At 51.7% G+C, this 16,680-nt stretch overlaps 1 protein-coding gene across 1 annotated transcript in view; it reads left to right on the top strand.

Annotated features, from left to right (window-relative positions):
* Window positions 1-16,680, top strand: part of XYLB (xylulokinase homolog (H. influenzae)) — a 34,671-nt gene that overhangs the window by 15,856 nt on the left and 2,135 nt on the right. Inside the window, 8 exon segments of the mRNA XM_014530325.1 lie at window positions 1,695-1,735; window positions 2,291-2,406; window positions 3,372-3,487; window positions 4,141-4,214; window positions 4,746-4,842; window positions 7,916-7,974; window positions 10,085-10,172; window positions 13,249-13,343. Coding sequence (XP_014385811.1) covers window positions 1,695-1,735; window positions 2,291-2,406; window positions 3,372-3,487; window positions 4,141-4,214; window positions 4,746-4,842; window positions 7,916-7,974; window positions 10,085-10,172; window positions 13,249-13,343 — 686 coding nt within the window.

Genomic DNA, 16,680 nt, shown 5'->3' with positions numbered 1-16,680 from the left:
AGACCTGCCATTTCTGGTCCAAGCTGAGCCTCCCACTCCCTCTAACCCTTCCTCTGGGACTCGGTTTTGAGTCCCTACCCGTCATTTGATCTACGGGTGGGGCTTATTCCTCATGCACACACCTTGTTTTCCTTTCAAAGTGAAAATAAGTTCATTGAGTCCCCTTAGGAGCATGTGTTAGTTCTTACCTCCTCTCCCAACGAGAAGAATGCTCGGGGGATACTGGGCTTGCTTCTCTGGTGCCATGTCACATATAGAAATTTTTTGATCTTTGCAACCATAGTAAAACAAAGATTTATATTTTTGATATTTTTTATATATATTTAAATGCCAATTAACAAAGAAAAATCAACTAAAAAAATGAGTTCGCGTGTCACCTTTGGCATGCATGTCAGGTTCGCCATCACTGCCTTAGGAGCATGTGTTAGTTCTTACCTCCTCTCCCAACGAGAAGAATGCTCGGGGGATACTGGGCTTGCTTCTAACCCCTGAAGTGTCCGCTTCTGGGCACGTGTGAGCTGAAATGACAAAGAAGCAGCTTTCTGTCCTTTTTCTTGGACTTTGGTTTCAGGCCGGTCCCTCCCTGAGTCTCATCTTCAGGCTGCTGTTGCTTTAAATAATACATTTTTTGCACCTTCATTAAAATAACAATAACAAGCAGACGAACAAAAGCTTATGCTTTTGTTTTATTCACAAGGGATACCTCTTCATTGCAGAAAAAAAAATGAAATACTGACAAACCAAAGGAAGGATGTAAAAATCATCCATAAACAGTTAAAATTGGGCTGGGACCAGCCACTTCCCTGAAGCAGTCCAAACTCCCCACCCACTGAGGCCTGACAGTACAAGTGGTGGCCATCCTTCCGACCTTTTTGTGTCCAACCCACCAGGGCAGGCTTGTGTCCAACATTTTCATGGTTGTCTCGGTACGGTTGTCCCAGCATTGATTTCCCCAGTCCGCTGTGGTGGAGGTTGGCGTGGCTTCCGGTGCGAATGCTGAGATGCACATCCTGTGTTGCGTCTTGTCCCTGGACTCTGGGGCCTAGAGGATACGCTCTCGGGGGGATTCCTGGACCCAAGGCTCTGACACACACTGCTGATTGCACCTCACCAGCAATATCTGAGTCCACCTCTTCCCACATTTCTCCTTTCACTCATTCATTCATTCTCCCGGTGTTTAGTGAGCATCTACTACGTGACAGGCCTTCTTTCAGTTATCAGTGAACAAGGCAGATCGAGATCGCTGTGTGGGCCACATGACCCGGCCCTTTCCCTACCCCTGGGCCAGGGAAAGCCCCTCACTCCCGTCTCACGTCTGTCTTTTTCTGCCGTATGTGTCCTGGTGTCTTTTATTTTTTATTTATTTTTTATTTTTGTTGTGTCCTGGTGTCTTGATCTGGCCCCCTCCATTCTCAGCGCTCCTGGGAGCCCCTGACGGTGGGTGGGGAGTGTGGACTGCCTTAGGGAAGAGGTCCCAGCCCAAATCAAAGGCCCTGACTACAGAGCCTCCACTCTCTCCCCCCTGGGACTTCCTTTGGGGACCTCCTGAGCCCTCAGGTCACCCTGTTCCTGCCTCTATCCTTAGCATGTAGGTTCAGGGAGGGGGGTGGGGGCTGTGCTCCCATCTGGGGGGCGATTGTCGTTTGCTCTGTGGCTCCCAGGTGGCTAACCAGAGGCTCCCCTCCCATCCTCAGCATCGCTGGCAGGCATGAGGCTGGAGGAAGGTGACATTGCGGTAAGGTGACTGCTCACGCCCACAGGTGGAGCCAGCTCTGTCTGCCCTGGGGGTCATCGCTGTTGCCTATCAGAGGGCCTGCTGGTTCCAAAGGGCAGCGGAGGGAGGGGACAGGGAGACCCAGGGCCTGCCCACGTCTTCTCTCTCAGAAGGCCATTCGCCTTGGCTGAGTCCTCTGCCCGCCTTGACAGTGGCCAGTCCTGGCGGGCACAGTGGCAGAAGGTGTGAGGATGTGAGCTCCCCACTGAGAAAGACAGACACCACCCATGCCCTCCTGGGTGTAGTGGGCAGTTGCTTGGGGAACCAGTCATCCATCACCCACACCATTAGTTAGACGCAGTTGTGGTGAGTTCTAGAAGGTCAGCCCGTAGGATCCGGGACAGCCTGTATCTGGGGAGCTGACCTTGGGCTCCTGTGGTGCGGGAGGGTCAGAACAGGTTTCTCCCCAGAAGTGGCCTTTACTCCGCGGTCTGCAGCCCAAGGAGGGAAGCGTTGGGGTCAGGGCGGTGGAGCTGGGCAAGGACGGGGTACCTCACCCTGCCCATCTCTCCTCAGATCAGCCTGGGCACCAGCGACACCCTGTTCCTCTGGCTCCAGGAGCCCACGCCCGCCCTGGAAGGCCACATCTTCTGCAGCCCGGTCGACCCCCGGCACTACATGGCGCTGCTGTGGTAGGTTGGGTGGGGAGGAAGGCCGTCTGCCCCCATCAGGAGCACCCCAAGTTGTCCCACTGAGCAGGCTCCTGTGGGCAGCTGAGACCCTGGGACTCACTGGGTCCTGCTGACACAGAGCTGGGTGGGAGCAACCCAGGACCTGGAGTCCCCCAAACCCAAGTCCCAATTCCAGCCCTACCACCCACACCCTGGGTGCTCAGCCTGTGTGTGGCCTGGGGCAGACACCCTAGCACAGTGGTCAGCAAACTCATTAAGTCAACAGAGCCACCAGATATCAACAGCACTTCTTCAAAATAGACTCGCCCAGGCCGAAAACCGACTTCTGTGCATGGGCCACGAAGTTTCCATTGCACTGTACGCGTGCGCCCGCACGTGGTATTTTGTGGAAGAGCCACACTCAAGGGGCCAAAGAGCCACATGTGGCTCGCGAGCCGCAGTTTGCTGACCACGGCCCTAGCATGTCTGGGCCACGCTTTGTTCATAACATGAGGAGAAGGGGAGCGTTTACTTTGTACTGTGATGACATGTTTGGCACATGGTCGACTCAGTTCCTACAGGAAGGGGGTGCGCTGAGCACAGGCCTTCAGACACTCGCTGAAAACTACTGAGGGAGGCTTCTGAGCCTCTACGCCCCAGGAACTGCTGGGGAATATGTGGGTCTAGCAGATCTAGCCAGCCCCTCCCCGTTGTGCAGGTGGTACCGTGTGCAGAACCCCAGCTCCCTGCCCCTCTCGGGGCTCCTCTGTGGCAGCCTCCTCTGTAAACGGCCCGAGACAAGTGCATTTCCAGGTGATTCCTGGGACCTGAGCTGGGCCTGGTACTTGAGGGAGAGCCGCAGATCCCTGCCATGCAGTGGCTGGGGGTTGTGGTCCAGCCTGACCTGCAGCTCCTCTTCTTGGCAACACGTGTGTCCAGTCAGCGCGCACTGGGGCGCTCCCTCAGGGTTGTGTGCACTTCTGCAGCTTTAAGAATGGCTCGCTCATGAGAGAGAAGATCCGCGACGAGTCGGCTTCCGGTTCCTGGAGCGAGTTCTCGAAGGCGCTGCGGTCCACAGAGATGGGGAATGGCGGAAGCTTGGGTAGGCTGTTGGGTGCTGCGCAGGCCAGGCCCGGGGAGGGGCAGCAGCTGCCTGTGGAAGGGGCAGGGCCTGGCGCCCCGTGAGTAGGGGGAGAGGAGGCCCAGGGAGAGGCCCAGGAGAGCCCTGTGTGTCTACACTTGCGCTCCATGGGCCTGACAGCTGGTCTGAGACCCTGTGTTCTGAGTGAGTGGAAGATGGGGCCATCGCTGCATCTCCTGCCCCTTCAGAGCGCCTGGTGGCAGCCTCAGAGGTGGCAGCCACAGTGCCTGCTCCCTTCTGGTGCATCCTGTGCACAGCTTTCTGCTGCAGGCACCAGGTCCTGTTAGGAAAAGTGCCCGGCGTCTGGAACAGGCCTCTCAGCAGGGAGGGGGCGTGGGCAGGTATTTCAGGGCTAGTGGGGCAGCTGCCCGGGGCCCGGCTGCCAGGTGAGCGTGGGGAAAGCTGTCTAAGGAAACTAGCCGAGGCCTTTCCGGATGCCCTCTGTCCTGCTGGAGGGCCAGGGACTGAGAGAATTCGTCGATGTCCTCCCGTGGGTGAGTGGGGCCCAGTGACAGAGATGTGGGGTCGCTGCACCCCTCCCTTTTTCTAAGTCTTGAGACGCCCACCTTTTGCTTTTGATCGCAGACAGCGAATCTCTTCCTGGTCTGTTTCAGGTTTTTATTTTGACGTCAAGGAGATCACCCCTGAAATGATCGGGCGTCATAGGTTTAGCCCAGAAAACCGTGAGGTATGTGCTACGTGTATTGGAGCTGCATCGGCTCCAATTCTGAGTATTACATTTAACAGTTGCCTATGGAATGGTGCTCCTTTTAGGGGCTCCATTCATTCACTCATCCATCGATAAAACAAATGTTTTTGAGCCTCTGGCCGGGTAGCTCAGTTGGTTAGAGTGTCGTCCCGATACGCCAAGGTTTCGGGTTTGATCCCTGGTCAGGGCACATACAAGAACCAACCAATGAATGCATGGATAACTGAAACGACAAATCGAGGTTTCTCTCTCTCTCTCTCCTCTTCCTCCACCTCCCCCTCTTGCTCTTTCCCCTTCTCCCTCCCTTACTCTCTCTCTCAAATCAATTAAAAGAATTTATTTTGATGTGCCAGGGTGCATGCTTGATGTGGGGAGTCCCCAGCTATGCCTGAGCTCCACTGGAGGCCTGAGTCATGCGTTCCGAGTCTGGGTCATTGGTTAACATGCTAACACACACATGAGTGGACAGTGAGCGCTCCTCACTCCGTGCTCGCTGTCTCCTGGACACAGGTCCCAGCGTTCCCCGCGGATGTGGAGATCCGAGCACTGATTGAAGGACAGTTCATGGCCAAGAGGATTCATGCGGAGGGCCTGGGCTATCGAGTCCGTAAGTGAGCGGTGGCGGGCTGTGTTCTGGGGCGGGAGCCGGGGTCTCACTCGCACCGCCGGGCTGGAGGTCCTGTTCGGCCGTCAGACGTGGCCTGGCGGGGTCTGTCTGTTAAGGCTCCATCGCAGGGGCCTCAGGCAGAAGAGAAGAGGAGCCTGACCCTGGTGGGGCCTGAAAACGAGAAGACTGGCTCTTGTGGGCAGCCTACATGAGGGGACAGGCGTTCCTGTTTCCCGCTCTGTCCCCTGTAGCCTCATCTCCAGGCCAGGAGCTATAGGACTTGACGATCTTTCTTTCTTTTTTAAATATATTTTTATTGATTTCAGAGAGGGAGGGAGGGGAAGAGAGAGATAGAAACAGTAATGATGAGAGAGAATCATTGATTGGCTGCCTCCTGCACGACGCCCACTGGCGATTGGGCCCACAACCTGGGTAGTGACCTGACTGGGAATCGAACTGTGACTTCCTGGTTCATAGATAGACGCTCAGTCACTGAACCACACCGGCCGGGCTCGGCAATCTTTCTGTAATCCTAAGCTCCAACCTGCAAACTGAATGTCTCAAGACCTGGGCCCTGAGGACATGGGCACGCAGGTGGGATAGGTCTGGGCTGAGGCCATGGCTGGACCTTGACCTCTATCTCGCCTTCCAGGCCCCACCTCCCTGGAGGCACAGTTCTGGGCATTTCAGTTCGGATAGGGAGGAGTGGAATGTGGAGCCACTGTCCACACTGAGAGGTCTGGAACGGAGCAGCAGAACCAGGGCTGGGGGAGCCCATGGGGAAGAAGGGGGTTTCTAAGAACTCGAGCTATGGAATGGGCAGCTTTAGGAGGTGAGTGAGTCCCCCGTACTGATGGCGTTGGTATGGTGTGAGGGTTATGCAAGGAAACCAGGTTTCTAACATGTATTTGTCCCTCTGGGCAGCAGCTGTTGTCACAAGAGAAGGTAGAAAACTGAAGCCCCTTCGCTTGATGGCCTCCTCCGGGTACTTTCATGGGCAGTCTAAGTTCTAGGCAGCACGTGTTATGCTTTTGAACCCACCAAGTAAGCGGATATTAAAAAATAAGCATCAGGGAGACCTTTTGAAGACCTGTTAGGCAGCAACTACTAAGCTGCAGGCACAGCCCTCGGCGGACGTGTGTCAGAAGTATGTACGCATGTTCTCCAAAGACGTGCCGGAGACCACGCATCAGGGCTCTGTGCTTGATGCCCCACATGGGAAACAACCCAATACCCGTTGATGACAGCCAGGATCCGTGCCTTGTGGGTGTTCACACAACGTGATAGTACACACAGAAATGAAAAGGGCCTGGCCTCAACCGCATGGGACAGAATCGATCTCACCAATGGAAGTCTGAGCAAAAGAAGCCAAACCCAAATACATGTGGCAGGATTCCGTGTACACCAAATTCGAGAGCAGACACAGCTGTTTGCTGTGGTTGGAAGGGTTCTCTAGCTGTCAGGAGGGGCAGCTGGGTGTGCAGGGAGAGGCAGCGAGGGCAGGGAGGTCCTCCTGGGCTCAGGAAGGTAATGTGATCATGCCATCATTCTCAGCCTTTAAAGCATTTCCTGTGCAAAACAGCATAAAGTTACTTATCCTCTTAGCGAGCCTAAAAGCACAATCAAACCTGTTCGCCAGCTCTGCTGGGCTCCTCTCCAACAGGATCATGTAAATGAATGAGCTTGCTCCCCCTACACACACACCTACACCCCCCACACCCTCCCAACTCCCCCCACAGCACTAAGAGGCGTCATCTTCCAGCTGCTGTGTGGATGGACCCGCTTGGGTTCCTTCTTGATCAGCCCTAATCTTGTTATAATAGTGTTTAAAGAGAATAAAGAGGCACTTGATGTAGGGCTGGTGGTCATGATAATAATAGCTCCTAACATTTATTAAGCACCTACTGTGTGCCCAGCCTGGTTCTAAGCACTCATTCCTTACTAACAGCAGCGCTCCGAGGTAGGTGCTGGTAGTTACTCCCACTCCCCAAAGTAGGAAACGTGTTAAGTCGCTTGCTTAACACGTTGAGGCTGGCAGAGCTTCTGAACCAAGCTTCTGGCTCTAGACTCTTGGTTCTTCGCTGCCTCCTGCATGCCCCCTACTGGGGATTGAGCCCACAACCCGGTCATATGCCCTTGACTGGAATCGAACCTGGGACCCTTCAGTTCGTAGGCCGATGCTCTATCCACTGAGCCAAACCAGCTAGGTCCAGACTCTGAGTTCTTAACTACTGGCTACAGATGCTTTATTTAAAGAACCATCGCTCTCTTGATGTTTAGACACTGACAGACATGTACCCATCTGCACTGGGCTAACACCATGGTCCCTTTCAGCTTATGTTTCTGTGTATATATTCATTTTGTTGAGGTTGGTTTGTAAAAGCAATCAAACCTTATCTTAGCAAGTTTGGAAAGTAAAGAAAACTACTTAGAATCTCCCCTTCCAGCCCCTTGTACCACCTGGAAGTTCTTCCAGTCTTCTTGATGGGCTTATTTCTATCTTGCTATAGTCCTACTAGTATTTCCTTTGTGCATGCAATCCCTGAAGTTTATCAAAAGCCTTCCTCATGTGCTTTCCCTGCAGTCAGGCAGAGAGGCTATTTTTGTTTCGTTTTTAATATATTTCTATTGATTTCAGAGAGGGGGAGAGAGAGAGAAACACCAATGATGAGGGAGAATCCATCAGTCAGCATGAGCCCTGACCAGGAATCAAACCATTCATGGTTCATGGGTCGATGCTCAATCACTGAGCCACACCGGCCGGGCAGCACACAAGTCTTAAAGAGAATGCTTCTAGATGTTTCTGTTAAGAATGATGTGTGTTGTATATTTTGGACATTTAATTATTAAGGTCCCTTCTTTCCTGTTTTGTTGAGAGATTTTTAATAAAAGAAAAAGATGATTTTAAGAGGTGGGTGGGCAGCAGCCGCACAAGCCGATTATAGGGGACAGAATCAGCTTAGGGTCTCTCCCCCCATCCTCTGTGATAAGCAAGAAGCAATGGCCAACACAAGCCCTTTGTGGCTGAAGAACTCTGGGAAACCGCCAGTCATTTTTTTCTTTCTCCTTGCAGTGCCCAAGACAAAGATTTTGGCCACTGGAGGGGCATCTCACAACAGAGACATACTACAAGTAAGTGTTGAAAGGATCTCTCCCATATCTGTTCATTCTTTTTAAAAAATTGTTTTTTAAAAAAAAATGGATTTCAGATAAGAAGGGAGAAAGAGAGAAACATCAATGATGAGAGAGAATCATTGATTGGCTGCCTCTTGCATGCCCCCTTACTGGGGCCCGCAACCCAGGTATGTGCCCTGACTGGGAATCGAACCGTGACCTCCTGGTTCATAGGTCGACGCTCAACCATCCAGCCACACCGGCCAGGCCCATGTCTGTTACTTCTAAGAGCCAGACATTCAGCAGGAGGAATGCCTGTTCCCACTCCTTCCCTCCCAGGAAGCCAGATCTGCTGCCTTGCAGCTTACACTGTGAGCAGGTTGTCTTAGACTCGGGAAATCCGCTGCCCTGTGTAACTCCACTCTCTGATCCCAGCACCGGCCTCTGTAGTCACACGACCTGTACCACACGTCATACCTGACATCGCATGCCGGTGTTCTTGCCTTCCTAAAAGCTTCTGCCTTCCAGTGTAAAGATCTCTGATTTCTCAACCATTCCTCTTGTAATACAGTTTCCGGACTTGGTCACGGTCTTTCTGATCCTCCACTATGCTAGAGATATGTGACCAAAATTGGAATCAACCTGCAGATGTCTGACAATCAGGCTGTTACATCTTGGGGCTGAGTATTTTGGGATGTATCCTGAGGCTGCCTTAGCTGTTCGAATAACTGCATTGACTCTTGACTTGTAACATATCTGCCTTAGGTAAGATTCTCTAGAAGCAGAGTCTGAAATGGGCATTTTCTATAAAGTGATGTGTTGAGAGAGTTCTCCTGGGAGAGAGGGGGTGGGAGATGCAGGCAGGGCAGAAGGGCAAGCAAGGATGTGCTTTTGGCTGGCGTCGGCTTCAGCTCCATCCCGTGGGGAGATCTGGAACAGGAACTCTACCGCAGACTTGTTTTCATCTTGGGGTAAGGGGGCCAACTGGCCATCCTGGGAAGGTGGAAATAACTCCTGTGAGAGTCAGCCTCTGTTCAGCAGGGAGTAGTTCTTTTTTTTCTTTTAAATATATTTTATTGATTTTTTACAGAGAGGAAGGGAGAGGAATAGAGTTAGAAACATCAATGAGAGAGAAATTTTTGCCTCCTGCACACCCCCTACTGGGGATGTGCCGACAACCAAAGTACATGCCTTGACTGGAATCGAACCTGGGACCCTTCAGTCCACAGGTCGATGCTCTATCCACTGAGCCAAACTGGTTAGGGCAAGGGAGTAGTTCTTTTAAGGAGGGACAGCTGTGAGCCATTAGTAGCCAATATTCATAGCATCTGGAGAGGGGTGCACAATGGTCCAGTCAGGGGATACATATAGGGTATCAGTGGCATCTACTACAATATCTCTGTTCAATTAAGACCCTCAAGTCTTGCCCTAGCCAGTTTGGCTCAGTGGATTAAGCATTGGCCCACAGACTGAGGGTCCTGGGGTCAGTTCTGGTCAAGGGCACGTACCTCAATTGCAGGCTCGATCCCAGGGTGCCTGTGGGAGGCAACCAATCGATATGTCTCTCTCACATCAATGTTTCTCTCTCTGTCACTCCCTCTCCCTTCCACTCTCTCTATAAATCAATGGAAAAATGTCCTCTGATGAGGATTAATAACAAAAAAGACCCCCAAGTCTTTTCCATGTGAGCTCCTCTTAGCACATGTCCCCCATTCTATGTGTATGCAATTTATTAGGAGGCTCTAAATGGAAAACTTTGTATTTATTCCTATAAAACATGCCCTTGTTCGTTGGGTTTGGGCTTGTGAATATTAGTCTGATACCCAGCCATCTCCACCTTGACCATTTGCTAAGCATACTTCCTAAATCTTCCTCCTTGTCTTCGATGCCATGGTTAGACAGTGCGGGGACAACCTGGAGAGCTGTGGTCCTCCACTCGAGACTTCCTGTAGGTCATCCGGACCCTTTTATCACGGGCACATGGCCAAGTGCACTTCCTTTAAGGCAGTAGAGGTGTCCTGGGAGGCATCAGAAGATGGATGAGGGAAGAGCCGGAAAATGTGGGCCAGGCTCCCCGTGTTCCCTCTGAGGAGTGACTCGCCACAGTCAGAACCTCTGTCCTCTCCAGGTGCTTTCGGATGTGTTTGGCGCCCCGGTATATGTCATAGACACCGCCAACTCAGCCTGCGTGGGCTCCGCTTACCGAGCTTTCCACGGTAGGTCGATGGATGGGGGAGACCGGGTGGGCACTCACTGGGTTGAGGAGGCTGGAAAGGGGAGACTGGGGTGTCCCCAGTCTTTCGGGACATTGGAGTCTTGTTGGCTGTACCTTCATTTTTCTCCTTCCCAGAAGGCGAGAACCAACCCCAATTTTCAGTCCCTTTATCCTCGACGTAAAGTGGGGAAGGAGTGGCAGGGTCCTGAGTGAGGCCTGGTCAGGATCAGGCTCAGCACAGGCTCATTGGGAATGGACGTAGGCATACTGAGGGCACGAGTGCCTGGGTGTGGACAGCTGGTGGGCAGGAGAGGTGGATGAAGTCCAGAGTCTTTTCAGCAAGAGCGGGGCGTTGAGTCAACCGCAAAGGCTTAGGAGCCAGGCACTTCAGGACCTTGGACAGCGCCACGTGCGTCTGGGCTCTCATGGAGGCCTCTCTCACACCCCTGGTAGTAAAGGAATCCCCCCACCTGGGAGCGTTGTGGCAGGAGCAGCACACAGGAGCGGTCTTCCTTCCATTTGGTCAGTTTTCTCTGCCCCTTGACGGCTCAGGATGCTCCTCCAGCTGCCCATGTACCTTAAGGGCTTTGTCTTTGCCCTCAGGAGCAGCGGTTCTCAACCTGTGGGTCGCGACCCCTTTGGAGGTTGAACGACCCTTTCACAGGGGTCGCGTAAGACTTCGGAAAACACATATATAATTACATATTCATAACAGTAGCAAAGTTACAGTTATGAAGTAGCAACGAAAGTAATTTTATGGTTGGGGGTCACCACAACATGAGGAACTGTATTAAAGGGTCACGGCATTAGGAAGGTTGAGAACCACTGCTCTAGAGGTTCCGTTCTTCACACGTTTACTTTTTAACTTTTTAACACACCTTTAAAATATATAATATATAATATATTTATTTTTTTAGAGAGTGGAAGGGAGAGAGAAATAGAAATAGAAACATCAATGATGAGAATCATTGACCAGTTGCCTCCTGCACACCCCTTACCAGGGATCAAGCCCGCAACCCAGCTGTGTACCCTGACCAGGAACTGAACCATGACCTCCTGGTTCATGGGTTGACGCTCAACCACTGAGCCACTCCAGCCAGGATTAACACACCTTTTAAAACATATATTTCCTACTGATATTGAGAATTAATTCGGGACCATGTCCTCCTCTTAATAATTACCTCTTTTATTCCCTTCCCTCCACACCCCATCCACCTCACAGCACTTCACACCAGCTCCTGCATCATGATCATTGGACACTTTATTTCCAGATTGTTATGTTTGCAGTTAAAATTTACATCGTATTGGGTTTTACTTGCACTTACCTATGAGTTTTTTTTTTCTTTTTTAACTCACTGCAGTTTCTCCTTCCAGTCTATGCTAGTTTTTTGTTGACATATACAACCTAAATACGTTTTTAAGAGGGAATTCAGTAGGTGATAATTTTCTGAGGCCTCACATGGCCAGCAAGGGCTTTGCTTTGTCCTCCCAAAGAATGTGACCTTGGCTGGGCAGAGGACTCTAAGTTCAAAATACTTCGCTTCAGGACTTTGAAAACACGTCCACAATCGTCCAGCCTTCCGTGTTGCCCACGAGAAGCCTGGGTCTGCCTCCTCCTCCTCCTCCTCCTCCTGCCAAAGCAGGGAAAGAACTCCTTTTTGGGGCGGACTTTGCCACTCTGCTGCATGCGTTTCTCTCCCATCTTTCCTTTTATGTGCCTACTTAGTTGCCAAAGGTTATCTGGGGGCATTGCCCTACTCTGCCCCCCAAAACCAAAACCCGAGCTAAGACCTAGCACAGAGATGGGGAATGTCTGGCCCATGGGCCACATGAGGCCTGTGAAATCATTTGGTCTGGCCCGGCCAAGGCATTAGGGATGAGTTAATTAAATGTTAGACCAAATATAGCAGGCTAATTTTTAAGTGGATAATTCTGCATGGCCCGCGAGTGATGTTATCAATATCTAAATGGCCCTTGGCAGAGAAAGGGCCCCCACCCCTGTCCTAGCATATCCGTTCCCACCCCGAGGTGCCGCAGCCACTTCATCTAGAGACCTCTTCTCCCCAGCTGGGTCCGGGGATGAATTTCACACGCAGCAGTCCGTGAAGGGGTGGAAAGGGAGCTAGATCTTTTGATGAGTCTCACCGCTGGCCACCGCACCACTCATCCTCTTCGCTCATCCACACAGCTCCGAGCTGGCGTACTCCAGCCCTCGGATAGAAAACCACCTCACCTCTTCCGTGGGCTCCTTCACTCCTGGTGGGGTTGTTTCCCTGTCAATCCGATGCTACTCCTTAAATTGCCTGCAGACCCTTCACTGTCTCTTGCCCACCTGCGGCAACCTTCCCTCTTTTCCAGCACTGCCACGCGTTTGCTTGGTGAGTACTTATCGAGTGCCTCCTGTATGCAGGTAGTGTGCGAGGCCCCAGGCGCCAGTGGAGACCCAGGCCCTGGCCTCACAGAGCAAGGCAGGGACCGTCAACACAACTGTGAGAAGTGCTCTGAGGGAAGCCGATGGTGCTGAGAGGCGGAGGGGAGGCGGGGGGAGCCTCCCAAGCCAGGGCGGTTCTTGGCCGCCGCTTATCCCAGGAGAAAAGAATAAGTACATGGAGAGAGAAGAACATTCCACCCAGTGAAAAGGCTCCGAGGCAGGAGGGATTGAAAGCCGCTGGGCTGGCTCGGATGTAGTGAGTGATGGAGGCGACGGGAGGGATGAGTAATTTGAGGGAGGAGAGGCAGGCGGCCCTCCCCTCTGTTAGATGCCAGGGCTCAGCCGAGGACGGACAGGTCTATCAATGAGCAAGACAAACCAGGCCCTGCTGAGGAGGCCTGCACTTGAGATTTTCCTCTTCTCTCTCTCTCTGTGTGAATGGTTTTATCAAGGCACGATCATATGACATAAGAATGACCCAGTTGTAAGTATACAACTCAGTGATTTCTAATAAATTTACTGAGGGGTGCAACCATCGCCCGATCCCGTTTTAGAGCATTTTGTCGCCCCAGAGAGAAAATGCTATTTCCGGTGAGTGTCCTGGTTTGCAACACACACTGACGTGAACTGAGCTTTCCTTTTCTAGGCCTTGCAGCTGGGACAGGCGTGCCCTTCTCGGAGGTTGTGAAGTTAGCCCCAAGCCCCAGACTAGCTGCTACCCCGAGCCCAGGAGCTGCCCAGGTGAGAGACCATCAGAATTTGCTTATAGCGTTTGCACTGTGAAAACCAACCGGGTTCTCCCCTTGCCCTCTCAAAAGGTAAGTTTTTCTTTGTCACCTACGTTGAAGTGGATGTGCTCAATGAAAGGGGAAATGCTTTTCTTTTTTTTTTTTTTTAATTGTCAAGGAACCAGAGCAAAAGAAGCCGGGTTGTCAACTGAGATTCACAGATACCAGTGACTGCTGATTTTATAGCCTCAGGGGTCAGATAGATTGCTGGGCACATCTTCATTGTTCCGTGTGCCTCAGGGCAGGCCCTTCCATTTCACCGGTCACAGAAGCCACAGAAAGGCTGTGGCTGAAGCACAAGGCTGTCTAGCACTCAGATCTGAAGTCTGGATCCTAGACAGCTGTGCAGTCCCTCAGGCCAGGAAATCCCTGTGTGTTGGCCCCCACGGTTACAGGTTAGGTTCCCGGGAAAGCAGACTGTCAGATGTCGATGAAGGATGCAGGGGACTTAGGAGGGGCTACTCTTGGGACTCTAGTCTGTGGAAGGGAAAGGAGGAGGTGAGCTGCAGGGCAGTCCCAGTGGAGCCCTCAGCCATCCCTACAGGAACTTCTGAAGCTGGGATGACCCTTTAGAGTTTTACCCAGTTGGGGTGCGGGGTCAGGCCTTTATACTCCATGTCAGACAGTCATTGCATGCAGGCTGCAGGCCATCCCAGGATGGGGTAAGGCAGCCCTCCGTGGCTGAAGCCACCTCCAAAAGAGGCTGTCAGCTGAGGGCTGGGGAGTAAGCTCTCCGTTCCTGAAGGGTAGTCTGGGTGGTCTGCCACAGCATGGGCCCCACCGCTGTCCTGTTTGCAGAAGGTCCTTGCAGCCGAGGGGCAGGGCGGTGCAGGCAGAGGGCTTTATTATTCACGGGGGTCCAGCGGGCAGCGTGAGCTTCATGCTTGCTTCATGTTTCCTTCATCCTGAAGTGTCCTGTGGTGATGCGGAGTGGGCCCAGGTGGATACTGTGCCCGCAGTGTGTCTGTGTCACAACTGAGGGACCCTGAGCTTAGAAACCTGTAACCTTATAAAGGAGTGGCAAGCAATGCTGTCCAACCTTTGCCCCCAAAGGAGACACTATCTTTGTTATCCCAGGCGGCAAAAAAATGTTCCCTCTGCCCCTAGAGGGTGACACTATCTGTGTCTTCCAAGGCTGCTGTATAAACGTCCTTGAAAAGATGGTGGGGAACAAAAGCTGTGACATGTAGAAACACCACTGAGAATTGTTCCCAGCATATTTTGGAAGCAGAAGCTCATACTTTCCAGGTGACAGGGTAACCCACACACATAGGTGTACCCAAGATTTTATTTACTACTAGAGGCCCGGTGCATGAAATTCGTGCATGAGGGGGGTGTCCATCAGCCCGGCCTGTACCCTCTCCAATCTGGGACCCTTCGGGCGATGTCTGACTGCTGGCAGTTGGACATCCCTCTCGCAATCTGAGACTGCTGGCTCCTAACTGCTCGCCTGCCTGCCTGCCTGCCTGCCTGCCTCATCGCCCCTAACCACTCTGCCTGCCTGCCTCATCATCCCTAACTGCTCACCTGCCTGCCTGATCACCCCTAACTGCCTCTGCCTCAGCCTCTGCCACGGCAACTTCGTCCAGAAGGACGTCTGGAATGATGTTTGGAAGGTCGTTCAGCATATTAGGCTTTCGTTATTATAGATTGTGTGTCCTTGTGTTTAAGAGACAGCTCAGTGCAGAAGAAAGATCCTACACTGAGATAAAGGAGCTTTGGGTTCTGAACTTATTCTGCCTCTCCCCCACCACCTGACCTTCATGTGACCTTGAGCAACACTCCTCCTCTCTGAACCTCTGTTTCTTCATCTGTGAATTGGGGACAACATCTGTCCTGCCTACTTTTAAGCTGCCAATTGTGAGGCTTAACGAGCAGCCTTGACAATCGTGGCTTTATTATATAACAGGAGGTCTGGGGGTCATTGCCAGTGTTGGTTCAATGGTTCAACAGTGTCAGGGCTCCGAGCCATGATCCCTGAAGTTCTCCGGATCAGCAGTGGACAACGAGAACCTCATGAGAGCCACCTGGGTCATCTAAAATTCTCCAGTAGTCTCATTTTTTAAAAAGGTATAAAGAAAGAAATGGCAACTTTTAATAATATTTTATTTAATCCAATAAGTCCACAATATTGTCATTTCAACATGTAATCATTAAGAAGAAGTGCTAATGTGATATTTTGCTCCTTTTTTGTCTGGAGCTTCTGAAATCTGGTGTGTGCTTAGAGCGCTAGCTGCATCTCAAGTGCGCACAGGCCCAGATGGCTTGTGGCTCCCGGATTGGATCCTGCAGCTCTAGACGTGTCCCAGATGGTGGCGGGGTGTCTGCAGCTGCTCCAAGCTTCGTGTCCGCCACCACCGCACTCATTGGGCAGAGTCTCTCCTCACACACTTCTCAAGACATCCTGGTCTGTTCCCCTCAACTCCCCAACAGCCTACGACTTGGTCACATGGCCAGCCGTGGTTGTAAGAAAGGCTGTTGCAGGGTCTGGCTCTTCCATCCTCTCTAGGATGCAAGGAAGCAGGTAGTTGGGAAAGCTAAGGATACAGGTAGTAAATACTTGTGTGCAGCCACACCCCCTGGCTTGCGCATGGCCGGTACCTAATAGCTCGTGGAACTCTTTACCCCTAAAGCCAAGTGCAACCTCAGAGTCCTTCTCAACACCAGGCTGCAAGCAGTGACAAGTCTCTGACTGTTGGCATAAGTGACCTATTTGCGGACTGGATTGTAAGTTCCTGGAGAGCAGGGTGGCAGCCCGTTTTCTTTCTGCGCCTCAGGAGGGCTGTGCTGTAGTGGAAATTCGAAACAATAACAGTGTTGAGTGTTTTCTCTCTGGGCTTAGCTGAATGTTGCAGTTTCTTTCCTGGAGAGGAAATCGGGGACTCCTGACTTCTTCTTGTGTTTGCAGACAGAGCTGCTCTAGCTGCACCAAGAGTAGGTCCTTATTGCACAGTCAGTTACCAAAGTACTTGACTTTGGAGCTGATGAAGCCAAATGAAGCAGGACTGGGACTGGCTGGAACTGGTGGGGTTTGTGAGTCCCAAGGAAACTGGCCCTTTGGTCTTAAGTGTTGCTTGTCTGTAAGGTAGCGTGCGCTCATATGGAGCACGCCATTTCTCAGACCGGGCTTGTGGAGCCACAGGAGAAAACAGCTTTTAAAAAAACGAATAAACGGTAAGAATATGGGGTTTATTTCTTTGTGGTCCTTTTTCCCTGGTTGGTTTTTAGGTTTGGGTTTATTATACAGCATACTGTACACATAATTTTGTATATATAATATAATAATTATA

This window comes from Myotis brandtii, unplaced genomic scaffold (genome assembly GCF_000412655.1).
Source record: "Myotis brandtii unplaced genomic scaffold, ASM41265v1 scaffold731, whole genome shotgun sequence".
In the NCBI taxonomy this organism is placed as follows: Eukaryota; Metazoa; Chordata; class Mammalia; order Chiroptera; family Vespertilionidae; genus Myotis; species Myotis brandtii.
Note: the sequence above shows the minus strand (reverse complement) of the source record. Positions and strands in the feature narration are given on the sequence as shown.